Source organism: Phascolarctos cinereus, unplaced genomic scaffold, assembly GCF_003287225.1.
Source record: "Phascolarctos cinereus isolate Bilbo 61053 unplaced genomic scaffold, phaCin_HiC Scaffold_726;HRSCAF=1367, whole genome shotgun sequence".
NCBI lineage: Eukaryota > Metazoa > Chordata > Mammalia > Diprotodontia > Phascolarctidae > Phascolarctos > Phascolarctos cinereus.
Genome location: NW_027556098.1, coordinates 372,766,026 through 372,785,213, shown reverse-complemented (window position 1 = coordinate 372,785,213; position 19,188 = coordinate 372,766,026). Strand labels below are relative to the sequence as shown.

Below are 19,188 nucleotides of genomic sequence, written 5' to 3'. Positions count from 1 at the left end.
CATGTCACTACTATCTGTGGAGTTTTCTTGGCAAAGATACTGCAGTGGTTTGCCATTGCCTTCTTCAGTGGATTAAGGCAAACAGGGTTATGTGACTTGCCCAGGGGCACATAGTAAGTGTCTGAGGGCAGATCTGAACACGGGTCTTCCTGCCTCCAGGCCTGGCACTCTATCCTAGCTGCCTCCTAGACTAGCTCATCTACTCACTATTCCCTGTACATAACATCCTAGCTCTTTATTTTCCTACTGTCCTCCACACCTGGAATGCTCTCCTTCCTCACCCCCTACCCCACTGAGAATCCCTCTAGAGACTCAGGAAGTCTAACCTAAGGACTCCCAAGTCCCCAAAGGCAGGGAGTCTCCTTTTTACTTTGTCTCCATAGCATCTTCCACGGAACCTGTAGGACATGCCTGTAGGCGAGTAGGAATTCCTGGTGAATGAATGGTTTCTGTGTTCCCTCTACACTCTGATGTTCTGTGTTCTGAGGTCCCTTCACCCTCCAATGTTCTGTGTTCCAAGTTCTCTTCACATGCTGGTGTTCCGAGTTCCCTCCCCACTCTGCCTCTCTGTGTTCTTAGCTTCCTCCCTCTCAGCTCTTCGAATTACATGAGTTTCTGTGAGTCTGTGATTGGATCCAGGTGTGGCTGCCCTGGCTAGTGTAGCTTGTGCTGGTGAATTTGGTGCAGACGTCCACGTCCTTGTGACCTCTGGATACTGGCTTCCTGTTTGGTACCATTTTGGCCACCGAATGTGGAGACGATGCCACAGCTCCCATGCGTAAGAAGATCAGCAAGGAGGGTGGAGGACACACTGGGGCCTGGCAGGAGGTCAGGGCCTGAAATAACTTGGCGCCATATAGCCAATCCTTGGATTCATTCAGTTCCATCTTTGAGTCTTAACCTTGAGTGTCCAGCTAGCGATGAAAGTGGTTCCCTGATGGTTCATATGAGGGTACCTGGAGGCGCTGCCCTGACCCCATCCCTGTGGTACTCTTCTTCACAAGGAATGTGATGGAGGCTCAAAGCCTGATGGGGGCTTTGACTGGCAACCAGTGAATCAGGGGAAATTATTTTCAGAATTAATATGGTGAAGTTTGTTTCCTTTAGCCATTCATGATGGGAAATGTCCTCCTTTCTGCTTAGGATTCTTACAGGGTTGTGGCTCTTTGAAAGGAAGCTGGGAAACTGCGTGTAACAGGGATTATAGGGAAGAATTCACAGGGTATCTTTACAGAAGGATAGCTCCTATATCATTTTCTTACCAGCACCCTATTTCACAGTTGAGGAAACTGAGGCTCTGAGGGAGTAGAGAGACCTACAAGATAGCGACATGTAGAAGGAGGATTAGCCTTGTCTGGCTTGGCCCCAGAAGGCAGAACCAAGAGCAGGGAGCAGAGAGGCAGAATTTGGCTCAGTAAAAGGAAGAACATTCCCAACAATGGGAGCTTTCCAAAAATGGCGAGGCATCGTGGCCCAGTGCATAGAACAGTACACTGGGACTCAGGAAGACCGGCTCCAGATACATATTAGCTGTGTGATCATGGGCAGTGGTTTAAGGGTCTCTAAGGTTGCTTCTAGTTCTGAATCCGATCCCAGGTGGAATGGGATTGCTTTAGGAGGTTGTGATCTCCCTTTCATTAGAGGTCAGTTCACGTACAGGTTGAACTAATAGTTATTAAAGTCCTGTCGGATTCTGAGATTCTGAGCGACCCCCCAGTTCCATGGCCAGAAGCAGCACTTCCAAGACTTGAGGGCTGCCCATGCTCTTTGTCGTAGACCAGGGGTGGGGAACCACACGTGGCCCTCTAGGTCCTCAAGTGCAGCCCTTTGACTGAATCTAAACTTCACAGAACAAATCTCTTAACAAAAGGATTTGTCCAGTAAAACTTGGACTCAGTCAAAAGACCATACCCAAGAACTTAGAAGGCCATACGTGGCCTCAAGGCCAAAGGTTCCTCACCCCTGTCTTAGATCTTGCTACCTGTAATGAGCACAGAACAGGGGTGCCTCCCATGCTCCCCCCCACCGCCCCATTACCCTGTTACTGCAGGATCCATGTGACTTCTGACTTTTCTGCTCATTGACCTCAGTAACACCCACAGTTCTTACGTGATATCTCCTTTTTCATCCTCCCCCAGTCCTTAGGAGCCTGGGGAAGTTGGGTGTGAAAAGATTCACTTCCTTTTTTGGAGGGGTAAGTTTGATGAAGTAGGAAATCTGGCTGTCAGAAAGTTCTGCAGTTGGGTTTCAGTTGGATTAGGGCATGTCGAGTCTCTTCCTCCTCCCTCTCTCCACCCACCTACCCAGTGCCTAGGGGAGGAAGGCCTAAGCTGGCTCCTCTCTGCCGGGGGAAGACATGTGGGAAGGCCGGCAAAAGTTCATTCATTCTGCAACTATTCCATGCCCACTCATGTTCAGAGCACTGTGCTAGGCACTGTGAGAGACATAAAGAAGAATGGCAGTTCCCAGCTTGCATATGGGTGTTTGGAACGTAGAAGGCATTTGCTCTGTTCTCAAAGGAGGTTAAGTTCCTAGGGCCAGCCCGCAGTAGCCCACTTAACCCATCACAGAGGTAAACTCGAGGACAGCAGAACCCAACCATCGTTTAGAATGGGATTTCTGGAAAAAGGTGCATTTCACATTCTTCCTTGGAATGCCTGAGCTGCCCTGGGCGGCTTTGGGAGCAGGGGTAGGGGGCAGAATGTTCCCTCACTCAGTGTACCTCCCAAAGTGAGACTGGGGCTCCCCAGGTTTCACTAACAGGGTCATAGCATCATACCTTTGGGTACTTTAGGGGTCAGTGAGTTCAGCACCCTCATTGAACAAAGGAAGAGGAACCTGGGCCCCAGAGAAGTGGTGACCTGCTCAGGGTGGGATTGGACCCAGGGCCTCTGACTCCAAAGCTAGTGAGCTTTCTACTTTATTGCAGTGAATGGAGGCCAGCCTTGGAGAGATGGGGTCAAGTGTAAGTCAGGGACTGCTCTTAGAACACATTTTGGTCTTTTTCAACTCTTTTTCATGATGTATGGAGCTCCCAGGAAAGAATGTCCTTTGTCAGTGCTGACTGGTGCCTTTCCTTCAACGGTTTGCCCAGGGCCATAGAGCCAGGATGTGCCAGAGGCCAGACTGGGACCTAGGTCTTATTTCCTGGCTCCTAGGATCGTAGCTGGAGAGCTGGGAGGGGCCTTAAAGGCCATGGAGGCCTGCTCCCCTTGGGAGCACTTTGAGATGGAGGTGAAGTGCCTTGCCCAAGGTCACCCACCTAGGAGATTTCTGAGGCTGCATTTGAACTCAGCTCTTCCTACCTCCAGGCCCACCTCTGTATTCACTGTGCCACCAGCTGCTTTTCATCCAGCAAACTCTGCCACCTGATCAGTCTGCCCCAGAGCACAGGCCCTTCACTGGTTCCTTAGTACCTGTTCTTAACACACTCTTCCAGGGCACTTCAGATCAAGCAGTTAAGCCCTTACTAAACACTCACAGTATACTGGCACTGTGCTAAGCACTGGGTATACAAAGAAAGGCTAAAAAATGATGCCCGTCTTGAAGGAGCTCACAGTCTAATGGGGAAGACAGCACATCCAGACAAGCTGGTAGGATAAATAGGAGGCAATTAAATGAATTAGGAGGGTTGAGGAAGGCTTCCTGTGTGAGGTGGGATGGGGAGGAAGCCAGGGAGGTCAGTAGTTGGAGCAGAGGGAAAGCGATGCAGGCGTGATGGACAGTCAGAGAACATTCAGAGCTGAGAGACGGAGTGTGCTGGGGGAGGGAGAGCCGCCAGGCCAGTGTCCCTGAATCCCAAGGGTAGCCAGGCCGCTGGGGCTGGATGGTGCGTGGAGGGAAGGCTGATGGGACACGGCTGGAAAGCTATGGTGACACAGTTGGAAAGGGCTTAGATTTGGTAGGCAACAGGGGAGGAACATGACCAGATCTCTGCAGAAAGGAGATTGGTCTAGGGCCGTAGTAGTCCAGGCCATTACTGTGGCTAGGTGAGGATCTGGAGCAAGGTGGGGGCAGTGCGAAGAATTGGGGGTAGGAGGAGAAAGGGAATAAGTATTTATATAGCGCCTACTATGTGCCAGGCACTGCCATAAGCACTTTAAAAAAAATTCTCATTTGATCCTCACAACAGTGCTATCCCCATTTTATTTTATTTTGTTTTATTTTATTTTATTTTATTTTATTTTAAATTTAATTTTTTTTGTTTTTTCCCCCATTTTATAGTTGAGAAAACTGAGGCAGAGGTTGAGTGATGTAGCCAGGATCACACAGCTAGTAAGTGAGGCTGGATTTGAACTCGGGTCTTCCTGACTCCTGGCCCAGTACTCTGTCTACTGCGCCACCAGCATGGACTTGCGGAACCAATAAAACTTGGTACTTGCGTGTGGGGGATGGAAGGCCAAAGCAGCAGCCTGTGCCCTCCTGGAGCTTCTACGCCAGTCAGTGGTGCACAAACACAGCAAGGGTCTGAGGAGGAGTCAGCCAGGAGGGTGGGGCACAGGACAGGCCAGGAGTCCTAGCTCCAGGGAGGCCGTTCACCTCTCAGGGCTTCCGTTGGCTCATCTCTGAGATGATAGGACTGGGCGAAGGACCTCTGAGGGCCTCGCTGTCACTGGCATTCTATCTCATTTGATTCTCACGACAACCCTGGGAGGGAAGTGCTGTTATTACCCTCATTTACAGATGAGGAAACTGAGGCTGGAAACGGTTTAATGACTTTGTCCACCATTATAGGGCCAAGGGCCAAGGAGGTGTACCAGGCAGGATTTGAACTCAGGTCTTCCTGCCTACAAGTCTAGTGCTCTATCTACTGTACCACTTGGCTGCCTAAGTCAAAACCCACCTTAGGTACTTACTAGCTTTGTGATCCTGGACGAGTCACTTAACCTCTTAGCTTCAGTTTCCTCATCTGTAAAATCTGAATAGCATCTGCACCTACTTCTCAGGGTTGATAAGAGCCTCAAACAGGATAATATCTTTGCAAACATTAAAACACTTACATAAGTCTTAGCTGTTATTACAGTCAACTTTGAGATGACCCAAAGTTGAGAGGTATAACTAGTATGGTATCCAAAAAGATCTTCACAGGCTAAAACCATTTGGCCGAGGCTAAGATGGAATTTAACAGAGATAAAAAATAACTTCATGCCTACAAGTTAGACATTGTCTGACATCTGGGCAAGAACTTGTCTGAAAAATTGTGGGGGCTCAGTAGACTCTAACTTCAGGATGAATCAGTAGTGATACGGCAGCTATAAAAACTCTGGTGATCTCAGGTGGCCTGGAGAGAGACACAGTCCAAGAAGGCAGGATGAGCGAGGGCATAGTCCCTCTGCCTCCTGCCCTGCTCAACCCACAGCAGAATTCTCATCTTCATTTTAAGGTCGTTGATAAGCTGGAACATGCTCATGCCATGCATTGGTTGAAGGAACTGGGGATGGTCATCATGGAAAGAAGAAAAGACTCAGGCAGACATAATTCTGTCTTTGAGGGCCTGTCGTCAGGGAAGAGTCATTAGACTTATTCTCCCTCGCCCGAGAGATGAAAACTGGCAAGTCAGAAGATGTGGAAGAAAAACTTGCTAACACTAAGAGCTGTCCCCAGATGGAATGGGCCGCCGCAGGGCCTAGTGGCTTTTCCCTCACCAGAGGCCTGCAAGCAGAGTTGGGGGTGGGGTTCAGACCTCGCTTAGGTTGGAGATGGAGCAGAGGCACCTGAAACCCCTTCCAATTCTGAGATTTTGTTATTGGGATTCTAATCTAAACTCCACAGTCTTGGGCCCGGGTGTCTCCGAGGATGGCGATGCCAGTAACAGTCAAGAGAAGGAGTGTGAGAAGGATTCTGAACAAAGGGTGAATCTGAAACACGGCAAGGACGTGTTGGCTCTGTGGGGCAGGCAGCTGGGCAAGCAGCCAGGCCTAGAAATATAGATAGCGGTGAGGAGAATACTGATGGGGATTATGATGTTCATAATAGTTCACATTGATGTAGTGCTTTAAGGTTTGCGAAACACATAACATATGTTAGAGACTTGCAATAACCTTGTGAAGTCAGGGCTATCATCATCCCCATTTTACAGAGAAGGAAACTGAGGCGGACAGAAGGGACGTGACTTGCCCAGGATCACACAGTAGGTGTCTGAGGCTGGATTTGAACTCATGCCTAGCACTCTACTTACGATACCCCTTAACTGCCTCCATGTGGATTTGGGAGTAATAGGATCACGCAGTCTCAGAGTTGGGTGGGAAGTTGTCCAGCTCAGCCTTTCCCTGAGCAGGGGTTGCCTCGTTCTCACACATGGTTGTTCTGTGGAAACCTCTGACTTCACTCTCTGAGGTTCCCAGGCTTTGTTATCATCTCTCCCCTTTTCCTCTTCCCCCCCACCATTGCACCTCTGTGCATTCTCTCACGTCCTTCCTTCCCCCCATTGCCCACGGCCCCCTGTACCTGACCTGTTGCATAGCCCCTAATTGCTCTTCCCACGTCCATGCTCTCCCTATTCCAGTCTGCTATTCAAATTTCCCCTTACATGCAGACCCAGTGATGCCCCTCCTTTCCTCAGAACACATCTGGGGCCCGTGAAGGAGACTTCAGGCTCCTTGGCCTGGCCTTCGAGTCCCTCCTGTCTGGGAGCAGTCAGCCTTTCCAGGCTTGTCTCAAATCACTTTCCTCAGTGCCGTCTGTGCCCCACTGGATGCCAGCATTTTCCTGCCTTTGTGCATTTGTTCACGCTGTCCTCTCTCGCTGGAATGTCCTTCCTCCCCTTTCACCTGTTGAATTCTTCCCCATCCTTTGAGGGTTCCCTGAAATGCTGGCCCTTCCAGGAAGCTGTTCCTGACCCTCGCCATCAGTGTGGACCTTCCCCTTCGGAGCTCCTTCTCGTGTTTTGCACTTTGCTAATGAATTTATGTGACGTTGTGCGCTGTGGTCTGTGTCTGTGTCTTTTCCCTGTGCTAGACTGAACCCCATGAAAGCAGGGACTAGGTATTGGCTAACTTTTCATCTTTCTTTCTTTTTCTTTCTTTTTTTTTTTTTTAAGTGAGGCAGTTAGGGTTAAGTGACTTGTCCATGGTCACACAGCTAGGAAGTGTTGTGTGTCTGCAGCTGAATTTGAACTCAGGTCCTCCTGACCCCAGGTGCTCTATCAATTGTGCCACCTAGCTGCCCCACTTTCCATCTTTCTCTAGCATTCATTGTGCTCTTCACACAGCAGATGCCTACTAGATGACTTCATTGATCTCCGATGTGACCTTTGTGTTTCCCAGGCTGTAGCGTTTTGCCCTGGCTGTCGGTCAATGGGACCCAGGTTCTGTGGGCTCCTCACCTTCCCGATAGGCCCTGGGATCCTGCTCCTGGCTTGGTTTAATCTCTGGTCTCCCCATCTTTCTCTTTCCCTTGCAGACAGCACCGGCAGTTCCACTTACAGGCCTCCCCCGAGGACCAAGGAAGTGACGGTCAACGGGCAGATGGTGAAATTAAAATACTGTTTCACCTGCAAGATGTTTCGGCCCCCCCGGACCTCGCACTGCAGTGTGTGTGACAACTGTGTAGGTGAGTAGGTGGGGAAGGGGGAGTGGAAGGGCTCTGCCACGACCCTTTAAGTCCCCATCGCCCAATAAGGGGATTGTCACTGTTGTCTGTTAACTTCGGTGATTTCAGGTGTGCAAAGCACCACCGTGAGGTTGATGGTAGCACAAGTGTTGTCCCCATTTTACGTAAGATAGCATGGAGGCCTGGAGAGGTCATGGAAGCTGACCCAAGCCCTCCAGCCCCACAGAGTGGGATTTCACACCCTTGGAGTCTGCTGCTTCCAAGCCTTGTGTCCCCTGTGCCTTGGGCAGGCTTGCACCAGCCTAGAATCACAAGGCCTCTGCCAGGCCTGGGGAGCCGTGAGCTCAGCCAGGGACTTCCTCTGGGCATAGTTCATTTGTGCTGTGCTCCCAGTCAGACGCAGCACCTTCCGGCCCTCGTTGTTACCAGCGCCCCCATTCTCCAGGTGACCCAGGTAAATACAGTGCCATAGAGCAGACTCTGAGAGCTCACCCTGCCTAGCTCCTTCCTTGGACAGAAAAGGAAGCAGGGACAGGGCTGGGATGCAGAGCTCCTTCTACTGTACCACAAGTACAGTAGACCAGCAACCTCTCTAGGTCATGTTGCTAGTTAACTGTACGACATCGTCTCTCTGTAAAGATGAAGGGGTTGATTCGGGCCCGGTGGCACATGCCCACAATCCCAGTGATGAGCGAAGGCTGAGGCTGCAGATCTTCTGAGCTGCACTAAGTTTGGTATCAGTACAGTGAGCCCCCAGGAGGAGGGGCTGCCAGGTTGTCTGAAAGTCAAAGCTCAGAGAGAGGGATTAAAGGGTTGGACTGTATAATGGCTGGATCTTGGAGTCGGGAGGGCCCTTAGGGGCCATGTCTCCTGGCCCCAGCCTGGACAGGAATCCTTTCTACGATGTCCCTGACACTGGCAAAAGGGAGCATGCTGCCTGCTGCTGTGGGGCAGCTTCATTGGTAGAATTTTTTTCCTTTCCCTCAAGCCTGGCTTTGCCTCTTTTCATCTTCTTCCCATCATTCCTAATTCTGCTTCCTGGGGCCAAGTAGAACAGATCTAATCTCTTTTCTACATGGTGACCCTTCAGATGCATGAAACTAGTGATCACATCCCACTAAGTCAGGGGTTCTTAACTTGGGCTCCATAAACGTTGTTTTTTAATATTTTGAGCTCTATGTTTCAATATCATTGTCTTCTGTTGTAATCTTACATGTTTCATTTGATGCATATGAAACCTTTATTCTGAGGAGTCCATAGGTTTCTCCAGACTGCCCAGGGAGGGGTCCATGACATAAACAAGGCTCAGGGTCCCAGCCCCAAGTCTTTTTTTCTTCAGCCTGAACACCTCCAGCTTCTCCAGCTAAGGCTCACATGACATGGACTTTTAGGGCTTTCCTGTCCAAGGTGCTGCCTTGCTGCTCTCCAGTGTAGCAATGACGAGGATGAGCAGAGCAAGGCTGGCACTCTCTGGACCTGAACCCTGCACCATGATCTCTCTCTCTCTCTCTCTCTCTCTCTCTCTCTCTCTCTCTCTCTCTCTCTCTCTCTCTCTCTCTCTCTCTCTCTCTCTCTCCCTCTCTCTCCCTCTCTCTCCCTCTCCTCTCCCTCCCTCCCTCCCTCCCTTTCTCCCTCTGTCTCTCTGTCTCACTCTCTGTCTCTGTCTCTCTCTTCCTTCTCTCTCAGCATCTTAAGATTCCATTAACTTCTTTGGTCACTCAAATGAAATACAACGCGTATGAAGCACTTTGCCATCCAAGTAAGTGCTGTGTGAGTGTTCGCTATCATCTCACTCCTTTCTGATGACTGAGTTTTTCAATGCGTTTAAAACCCCTAAATATTCTTTCTGATAGATTCTTGGCTAGCTCTGCCTCCTACACCTTGGGGTTTAACTTCTTGTAGCTGAATATAAGAATTTGCATTTATCCCTGTTAAATTTCATTTCATGAGCTTTGGCCTCATCTCAAGGCTGTCCAAATATTTTAAAATCTTGATTCTGCTATCCAGTGGTAGCTGTCCTCCTAACTTTGTAACATCTGCATATTTGATAAAAATGCCATCAGTGCCTTTGTCTAAATCAGTGATAAAAACGTTAGATACCACAAGGCCGAGCACAGATCCTTGGGGCACTCCACAGGAGACCTTCTTCCAGATGGACATCGATTCATTAATGACTCCTCTGTGGCCCCGTCAGTCCTTCATTCACTCAGTGATATTGTCATGTATTGCCATGTAGTCTACCTCACTCCATATTTTCCCCAAGCAAAGCATGATGGACTGCCACGTACTTCATTAACATCTTGGTGAATGATACCTACAGCATTGTGCCGAGCTACCATTCTAATCATTATGTCAGGGCCCTGCTGTTTGCTGGGTGTGCAAGCTCTCATTTGAGGAATTTCCTTTAGCAGTCCTGATTGCAACCTTTCTAGAAGGTAAGAGTCTTGGAGATGTGTCTGAGGCTTATAGGGATTCAGAGATTTGTCCTTGGTCCCTTAGCTAATGTCAGAGTCAGGGTTTGAATCCTAACCAGTCCAGGAGGATATGCACGCTGCTTCTCCATCAATTTAGTAACCCTGTCAAAAATGGAAAAATGTTAGTCTGACATGACCTGTTGAAGTCGTGCAGGCACTTTGTGATCACTGTTTCCTTTTCTAGATGTCTTCTAACCATCCCTTTGATAATCTCTTCTAGAATGTCTTCAGGAATCTGAGTTAAGCTCACTGACTTCTCCATTTTCTTTCCCTTTGTTTTGGGGAAACCAGGACCACGTTTGGCCTTCTCCAGTCCTGTGCTCCCTCTCTCATTTTCCTCCCGTGGCCTTTCGAAGGTCACGGATGCTGCCTTCGTAGCCACATCTGCCAGTTCTGGGGGCCAGGTGGCTGGAATGCATCAAGGGCAGCTGCTGCTCTCTTCCCACTCTCTCTCCTTCTTTACCTTGAGTACCAGCTCCCTAGGAGAGGCAGCCTGGCAGGCACAATCGAGAGAGAGCCTCCAAACTAGGGAGATCTGGCGCTGGGTTCCTGCTGTCTCTTCTCTACTGACTGGGTGACCCGGAGGCAAATCACCTAACCTCTCTGGACAACACTCTTAAGACTGAGTTGCAGAGAAAATGCCAACCTGTGTCAGTAAAGGGCATTTCCTCTTCCAGGAGTTCCATATATGGATGTATCAGGTGCAATGCCATTACCTATTCCTATCAATTCCCTTTTAACTATCTGTGTTCTGTTATTTTCAGGCTAAATGTTATTCTCCTTGGCAGAGAAAACAGAAGCTAAACCAGAGTTAAAAGTTGCCATCTCATTTGCCCCAGACCCCCAGCTTATCATTTCTTTAACCCTCCTTTTTCTCTGACAGACCTAAAAACACTCTTTGTGTTGGCCTTTGCTCTCCTCGCCAGCCTCGGCTTGTCTCACACATTAGCACTTGGGCATCATTCTTCTTGAGCCTTCCGTTCTCCGGTAAAGGTCCTTCCTTCTTCCTTCTGCAGCTGCCTTGTAAACATCTAGGTCAGTGTGCATTTGTATGCGTCTCTGGGCATCTATGGAAAGCTCCTGTACCGTCTCCCCTTTTTCCTCCTAGTAAGAGTTGTTTCTCTTTGGGTCTTCAGAATTCCATTTTTGAGAGGTTCCCACACCTACTGGACTCCTTACTCCTTGTACAAAGCTCCAAACCATAGGAGACCACCTGTCTTTTCTTTGAACCTTCTGAGATCTGCTCTTCCAAAATGTAGGCTGCCTGTCCATTGCTCTAAAGATCCTAGGCAGAGAGGTCCCGTTCTCCCAAGGTTCCTATCCTTTCCATTCCAGAAGCTAGTTAGTAGATTTTAATGCTGGAAGGGACCTTGGGTCATCTGATCCAGCTCACATCCCCGTTTTATGAATGAGGAAACCTGGGCCCAGAGGGGAATGGACTTGCCCAAGGTCTCAGGGGCGAGCCAATAGAAGAGCTAGGATTTGAACCCCGGACTTCTAACTCTAAATCCAGTCCTCCAGCTCCTTCATTTTGCATATGGGGAGACTTGAGGTCACATGGTTAGCTGCTGACACGGGCAGGTCTGCCGCCTGGGTCTCCCAGCTCTCTCTATCCCCTTTTCTTTGCACTTGACCTTTTAAATTGCATATGTAATTATCCAGGAAATGGAAGCACCGGGCTCCCAACTAAGAGCTTTCCCTCTGACTCTGAGAATCTCCTACCTTCATTCCCACCATTAGTCCTGACAAACAGCGTTGCAGCCATGGCAGGCCCAGTGAGCGTCAGGCAATGAAAACCCAGCAGGCCAAGAGAATTTCCTGTCTCATCCGTCACCTCAATCCCATAGTCTGAAGCCAGACAGCTCTAGTGCCGGCATTGCTCTTTCTGACCGTCTCTGGAAGGCAGTGGGGAAGGAAGGGAATGAGCAATGATAGAGCACCTGCTGTGTACCAGGCACTGCGTCAGAAGCGCTCTTTACCAAGATTTCCTCATTGGATCCTCAGAAGAACCCTGTGAGGCAGGTGCTGTCATTATGTCCATTTTACAGCTGAGGAAGCTGAGGCAGACAGAGGTGTCATGACTTCCTCAGGGTCACACAGCAAGTGTTGAACTCAGGTCTCTATCTGCCGCACTACCAGGCGGCCTTGATGGGAGGCATCTGAGCCCCACCAGCAAGGGAATAGAATACCACCTGGGCGCGAGTGGGCTTGATGTAAGATGCTGAGGTGAGTGTGGATTAAAGAAAACCACAAAAGCTCTCTCCTCTTTGTACTTCAAATTCTTTGTCCCACTCGGGCCTTGAAGGGAAAGGGAAGGTGAGCGATGTTAGGCTACCTAAAGAGGAAAGGGAGAAACGATGCGGGGAGGGGAATGTCTCCCTCAACACTGGGGGCTCAGTGGCAGAGTGCACTTGGTGCAGGACTGAGTCGGGATGTCCTGGGTGAACCTGAGCAAGTCACTTCACCTCTGTCTGCCTCAGTTTCCCCAACTGTAAAATGGGAATAAAACGGCACCTACATCCCAGGGTTGCTGTGAGGATCAAATGTGTTAACGTGTCAAGTGCCTTGCCAACCTTCAAATGATAGGTGCTGGCTGTTAGGATTACTATAATAGTACTACTAGCTAGCATGTACATAGCACCTACTGTGTGCCAGGCACTGTGCTAAGCGCTTTACAAACATAATCTCATTTGCTCCTCACCACTAATTAATAGTAACCCTACTGTTATTATTATTAGCATCTCAGCCTTCCTGCAAAGTGTCCGTCAGTCGTGCCAAAGGAAGCGGTGGAGTTCTTCGTGTTGGTAAGAATCAGATCCAGAGCAGAATTTTCCCTGGTTGTTTTCTCAGTCCTTTGAAGCATGAAGCTATCATTAAGGCAAGCCGAGAAACAATTGGCCGCTCTGTCTTTGACAGGAAGTACGGCAGATGTGTGGCAGTCGGAGTCCCTCCGCGGCTTGTCTGTCGCGCCTCTGGCCAGGCCAGTGAGGTGTGTTCTCCCCTGCTCATCTATCCCCTCTGTCCAGGCAGTCTGGCGGCTGCACTCATGTTGCAATAGCGCTTCTCTCTGCCTCCTTTGATCTCCGCCCGAAGGCTTCCCCTGTGGTTCCTGGAGCGCCATGTCTTAAGATGCAGGGTTCTTTCTTCCCCATTCCTTTTGCCTCTCCTGTTTATCTGGAATGAGGTGTGTCCTTCCAGAGCCAGATCCTAGCTTCAGACTCCACTGAGTCTGGGCAGGTGGGATCTCTGGTTCATTTTGTTATCCATTTGTCTGAGGCAAAAGGTTTTCTTGCTTGGATCTTTCTTGGATGTTGGCTCCTGTGAACTTCTGGGTGCTTGTCCTGCTGTTCTTCCTACTCCAAAATTACACTCTCTGTGTCATAGAGAGGCAGGTTTCTCCCCACCCTGACCCCCTTCCTCCTCTTCAATTTCAAATCCGCTATCTAGATCTGGAAGACTGCCCGCAATTCCAGATGCCCAGCCTCTAGTTGGTGCTCTCCATCCATGGCCAATGGCCTGTCATTGCTGAATTTTAAGCCATGGATCAAAAATCGAAATCCTCTTCTTGAATGGTCCTTCATGTCCCAAATCTGCCTCTCTTTTCTGAAGCTCTTACCTTGGATCAGCATCAGCAAGGAGAATGCCATCTCTGACTCAAGGCCATTCGCTTCTTGCAGCCCACAGGAACTAGACCAAATGGATAGCAGGTGTCTTCTCTGCCCCCTCTAGGAAAGGCAGTCCTTCACCTCTTTTCTTCTTCCTCTCACCCTTCTGCCCACAGCTTCAAGGGCCGTGTGCCATCATTCCTTATCAGCAAGATCTTCACATTCTGGTCAATGGGCCTTCGGTCTGTCCTCTTCTACCTCCCTCCCCAGTCTCCTGGCACAGGTCAGGAGTCCCCTCTGCTCCATCAGGTCCTCCTTCCTGTCTGTTGTCACATTTAAGCCTTTCTGCTATTTTTTGTTTTGTTTTGTTTTGTTTTTAAGAAATGCTTGATTTTCCTTAATAAACTCAAGAGAGGAGAGGATAGGCATTCCTAAACCTCTTTTACCTTCTCTGCTAGGAGAGGGAACACTCATGACTAACAGTCACTCAGTCTTCACGGGAGTACAGACATCTCACGCTTTGTGCAGGTCACTGCAAGCTTTTCCCTGCCATCCATCCTTGGTGGAAGTGAGATCCCCAGCTCCAGTGGCTCTCTTGAGTAGCTACCCTGAAAGACCGCTATCACAAACCTACTGAGTGTCACGTCCTCTCATTAGCACCTTGGCATCCACAGCCAGCTTCCTTCCCTGCTCTCACCAGGCTCTCTACTACTTGGCTTCCTTTGTCTTTGTCTTTTTCCTTTTGTTCCTGACCCTCCTCTTCAGTCCTCCTTCAGGCCCTTGCCTTCTCCAGGCTTCTCTTCCCCAGGTCCTTCCATCCCAGTCTTCCACCTCCTCCTCCTGCTGAAATTTCTTCTCACCAGATTCGATTCTTGGCCTTCTTTCCTGTTACAGAGCCCCCCAGATTACCTTCACATCGCCTTCTGCATCAGCTCAAATCCTTCTTCTGCTTCTTCTCTCATGTTCCCTGCCACAGAATCTAGAAGTGAAATTATAATCTCTCAGTCCCCCTTGACTTCTTCAAACTCTGGCTTTAGCTCTCCAATTGGAAAATGGAGCTGGAGAGATGGTCACATTCTACAAGCATCACAGAATTTAGAGCTAGAAGGGACCGTGAATGCCATCCATTTCATTCCTCTCATTATATAAGGTGTCCCAAAAAGTCTTAGCAAAATTTTTATACTCTTGAGACATCCTGTACAGATAGGGAAACTGAGGCCCACTAGGCCACTCCATAGAAAGTAGCACAGCTGGGATTCCAATATAGAATCTAGTCCTCTTTGCATTACCCCAAGGTAGATTTGGCTTGTACTCAGACTTGGGGGCCAGATGGGTTTCAGGAAAGTGAGCACCCCAGAAGAAAGTGAAGGCTTGTCCTATTGCCTCTGCCCTGGAGTGCAGAAGGGCTGAGGGAGGGGGTGGACCAGAGAGACATACGGTGTCTGGTCTAGATCTCATGGTGTTGCAGTGAAGGCCCTGATCTGGTTGTGAATGTCCTCCCCAGGGTAGGGGACACTAGTGGGAGGTTCATTTTGCAGAATCTAGGAGGAGACAATTTAGCCCCACAATGCTGAGAAGAATGTAGATTCGACAAGTATAATTGGAATTGTAAGGGGAGGACCCCGGTTTCTTTATTATGAGTATGTGAGCTGCTAGAAATGGATGCTTCCTCCCTGCTTAGCAGCCATGGCAGAGCCCAGCATCTGGCACTGTGGGGTCACCCCACATAGATGGCCCTGGGGAGCAGGGGCGGGCTGGCTGAGGAGATCTAAGTGAGTTGAGTCCTGATGACTGTGCAGGGAAGCTGAGCCATGAGCTCATTGTGCTGGCTAAGCATTGTCAGCTTACTTTGGGGTTCAGAGAGGGAGCCTGTCGGGAACACCTCTCTGTGACTAGTCACCCTCCATGTGGGTGAATCAGTGGGTGTCATTCATGTCTATGAATCAGGCCTGCCCCACCCTTCCCCACAGGCTGCAGTCTGTGGGGTGAGGCCTGTTTTGGGCCTTGATCTGCCATCGCACTGGGAACTTTCCACACCAGAGTGGGCGTGACACTCCCTGGGTGAGCTCAGCTCTCTTTCCTGGACCCAGCCTGTGGCGTCTTCTTGGACTATTGTTTGGCAACTGTTTCTCTAACGGCTCTGGGCCAGCCTCTCTGGACTCTGGTGGGTCAGCTCTGGGGAAAGGAACAGGGGATGCTTAGCCTGGAGAAGAGAAGACTTGGGTGGATAGCAGTCAGTCAGGAATCAGTAAGCATTTATTAAGCACTTATTGTGTGCCGGGCACTATATGTAATTAGAGTCTTCAATAGCTGGAGAGCTACCAGATGAAAAAGGGATTCTACTTGTTCTGTCTGTATCCAGAGAATAGAATTAGGAACTTTGAGTACGAGAGGCAGAAAGGCAAATTTTGGCTCAAAGTAAGGGAAATCTTTGAAGGATGAAAGCTGTCCAGAAATGGAATGCTTTAGGCAGTGGTGAGCTCCCTGCCATGGAGGCCGTCAAGGGAACATTCCGGTTCCAGGGCAGTTTGGTCTGGGTGACCTCTGGGTCCCTTCAGGCTCTGAAATCTGCACTTATACCAAAGGGGTTCCTAGCATAGAATCCAATGGGATATGCTAGAAGAGGGAGACCCCTCAGCCAGGCAGGGCCCAGCCTTCTCTGTCGGCCTGGAGAGAGACAGGCAATAACCTTCTCTTCTCACCTCCTTTCTGCAGAGCGGTTCGACCACCACTGCCCTTGGGTGGGCAACTGTGTGGGAAAACGGAATTACCGCTTCTTCTATGCCTTCATCCTCTCCCTGTCCTTCCTGACCTCCTTCATCTTTGCCTGTGTCATCACCCACCTGACGCTGCGTAAGTAGAGGGGGAAGGCGGGGAAGGGGCTGCACTGGACCGGGGCCTTCTGGTCGCTGCCCCTCTGCATTCATCTCTCTCTACCTTTTTCTCCTCTTAGGTTCTCAGGGAGGCACCTTCCTTGACACTCTGAAGGAGACACCAGCGAGATATCCTTTGGGGGCAAACTGCTAGAACCTGTTTTACCCAGGCCTGGTCCCTCATTCCATTCCCTCCCTGTGCTGGGTGAGACGGGTGTGCCCACCTGTATGCCATCTGTCTGGTGCTTGTCTGCAGCCTTTCTGTAGGGTCTGGGAGATGGCCCAGCGGGCAGGGCATTGGACCTGGAATCAGGAAGACCTGAGTTCAGATCCCACCTCAGACTAATTGGGTGACCCTGTGCAAGTCACGAAAAACAAACAACAACAAAACTATCTGCCTCAGTTTCCTTATCTGTAAAACGAGGAAAATAATAGCACCTATTTCCCAGGGTTGTTGTGAGGATCAAATGAGATAGTTGTATAACACTTTACAAACCTTTGGGTGCTATATAAATGCTAACTATTGGTATTATTGTTACTACTGTAGTTATGCCTGTGATGATGGTGACCACTACAGCTACTGCTTGAGGTTGCATTTCCTACATCCCTGTGAAGTGTCAGGCCTTGTGTTTGCTGGTAGGGGTAGGGGGAGAGCCAGGACTCAGAGGAGACGGTTCATAAAGAAATGGGTGTCTTAGACTACCCGGTGCCTTAGAACACTCTGTACCCAGAGTTCTTCCCATTTTAAATCCTAGGGAGCCCAGAATCCTTCAGGTGTCCCCCTTCCTGGCCTCAGTCTAGTGTCCGTCGCTACAGAAAAGGGAGAGATGGCAAAGGGAAGATTTGCGTGACTATGTTGTTTTGCCTGCTAGAGAAACTAACAAAATGGAAGGGAAGAATGGGAGAAGGTTGGAGGGTGAGAAGGTCTCTGAGTCCTAGGGCTATGAGAATTTCAGCAACTGAGGTAGATTCTGTTTGGGGGGTTGGGGTAGAGGCAGAAATCCAGGGACATACCAACAACTGTTGCTTGAAGGATGAATGAAGACCAGTGGGGGTCGCAATTGCCACTCCCTCTGGGCATCGTTTGTAGCTGGGGTCCCCAGACCAGGAGGCATGCAGTAGTGAGGAGAGGCAGGCCTCAGAAGAGATGCCTTATTTCAGCAGGATCCTTGGTTGGGGGAGGCAGCCTGAAGCAAGATGGCAGACTTCCTTCCCAAGGCAAGTCCTTTTTGTCCCAAGGCCTTTGGCCCCGTGTTACCTGACACAGCTGTCCAGAAAGGAAGCACACCCTGTCAGGATCCAGGGGAGCAAGTGTGCCCCCAGGCACCCTGGACAAAAGCTCTGGTCACCACAGACTAGTTATTGTTCTGCTTAGGGTCTCAGAAATGGGCGTGCGAGAATAGCACCTTGTCATAGCATCAGGTCCCCTGGGTCCCTGGTCCCTTGAGAGTGAAGCTAAGTCACAAAGTGCTGTTTATCCCTATGTTACAGATAAGGAAACTGATCCCTAGAGGGGCCGTCACTTGCCCAAGGTGACACCGGCTCCCACTCTTCCCCTCGTGTCACTTGTGCCATTTCTCGGAGGTGAATGTCTGTACCTGCCTGCCTGTCTGTCCCCAGCCCTGCTTTCTCCCTGCTCCCCCTGAAGAACGTGGTTTCTTTGACGCCCCCTCACTGTGCTGGAGCTGGTGATTTGCTTCTTCTCCATCTGGTCCATCTTGGGCCTCTCAGGGTTTCACACTTACCTCGTTGCCTCGAACCTGACAACCAACGAAGATGTGAGTATAACGGGGGTTCGCTCTGTGTGCCAGGTGGGAGAGGATGGGTTATTGTCGGGTGAGCGAAGCCCCAGTACTGCACTGCAGGGATGGCAGGGCAGATGAAGCCAGAGGAAGCACGGGACCTTGGAGCTGGTGGGAATGTAGGAGGCCATCCAGACCCCTGCACCGAGCAGGAATCTCTTTTACCACATTGGCCACAAGTGGGCACCCAGCCCTCTCTGGGACAGCCCTGCCAAGCTGGAGTCGTCTGTGCCGCAGCTTACGCCCACTGCTCCCAGTCCCAGGCTCCTGGGCCCCACAGGATCCATGTGAGCCCCCTCAAGCTGGGTAATTCCCCTCCCAGTGATAGCCCCGCAGATCCCTGAAGAGTTGGTCTGTCCTCCACCCCAACCCAGGCTTCTCTGCATCCTTCAGCTGAGGCCTATGGGATAGCATCCAGGCCTCTCCTCTGTGGCACTCACCTTCCGAATGCCTCATGCCGGCTGGGCTGACCGGGACAGAGGCCAGCAGCACTGGATGTCAGCTTGGTGTGTGAAGCCTCTGTGTCAGCTTCCTATGGATGAGCCCCTGTGACCCCAGCAACGAAGCACCAATTGTACCCAGAGCTTTGGGGCCTTTCATGAGAAAAGCTGGCCCTGCCCCAGCTAGGACCGTGGATTTGGAGCCTCAGACTTGCCCAGGAAAGTAGTATAGTGGAAAGAGCATTGGATTCAGGCAGAGAGACCAGCACAATGTTCCTGGGCCTCAGTTTCCTCATCTGTAAAATGAGGGGGTTGGATTTGCCTCCTTCCAGCTGTCAGTTTGTGATCCTATTTTCCACACTCATCCAGGAGTCTCTGTCACCTGCCATCTGGCCTTTGTCATAATAGCAGTAACTCAGGGAGGAAAGCCCCCAGCATCTTGA

At 50.2% G+C, this 19,188-nt stretch overlaps 1 protein-coding gene across 2 annotated transcripts in view; it reads left to right on the top strand.

The window, feature by feature from the left end:
• ZDHHC18 (zDHHC palmitoyltransferase 18) overlaps positions 1–19,188 on the top strand; it is a 35,833-nt gene that overhangs the window by 9,513 nt on the left and 7,132 nt on the right. The window contains exons 3-7 of one of the 2 annotated variants that reach the window (XM_020983221.2): positions 7,402–7,551; positions 12,764–12,829; positions 16,346–16,483; positions 16,584–16,632; positions 18,179–18,281. In XM_020983221.2, coding sequence (XP_020838880.2) covers positions 7,402–7,551; positions 12,764–12,829; positions 16,346–16,483; positions 16,584–16,632; positions 18,179–18,281 — 506 coding nt within the window. The remainder of the gene's footprint in view (positions 1–7,401; positions 7,552–12,763; positions 12,830–16,345; positions 16,484–16,583; positions 16,633–18,178; positions 18,282–19,188) is intronic. The other variant, XM_020983226.2, reaches the window with a different exon arrangement.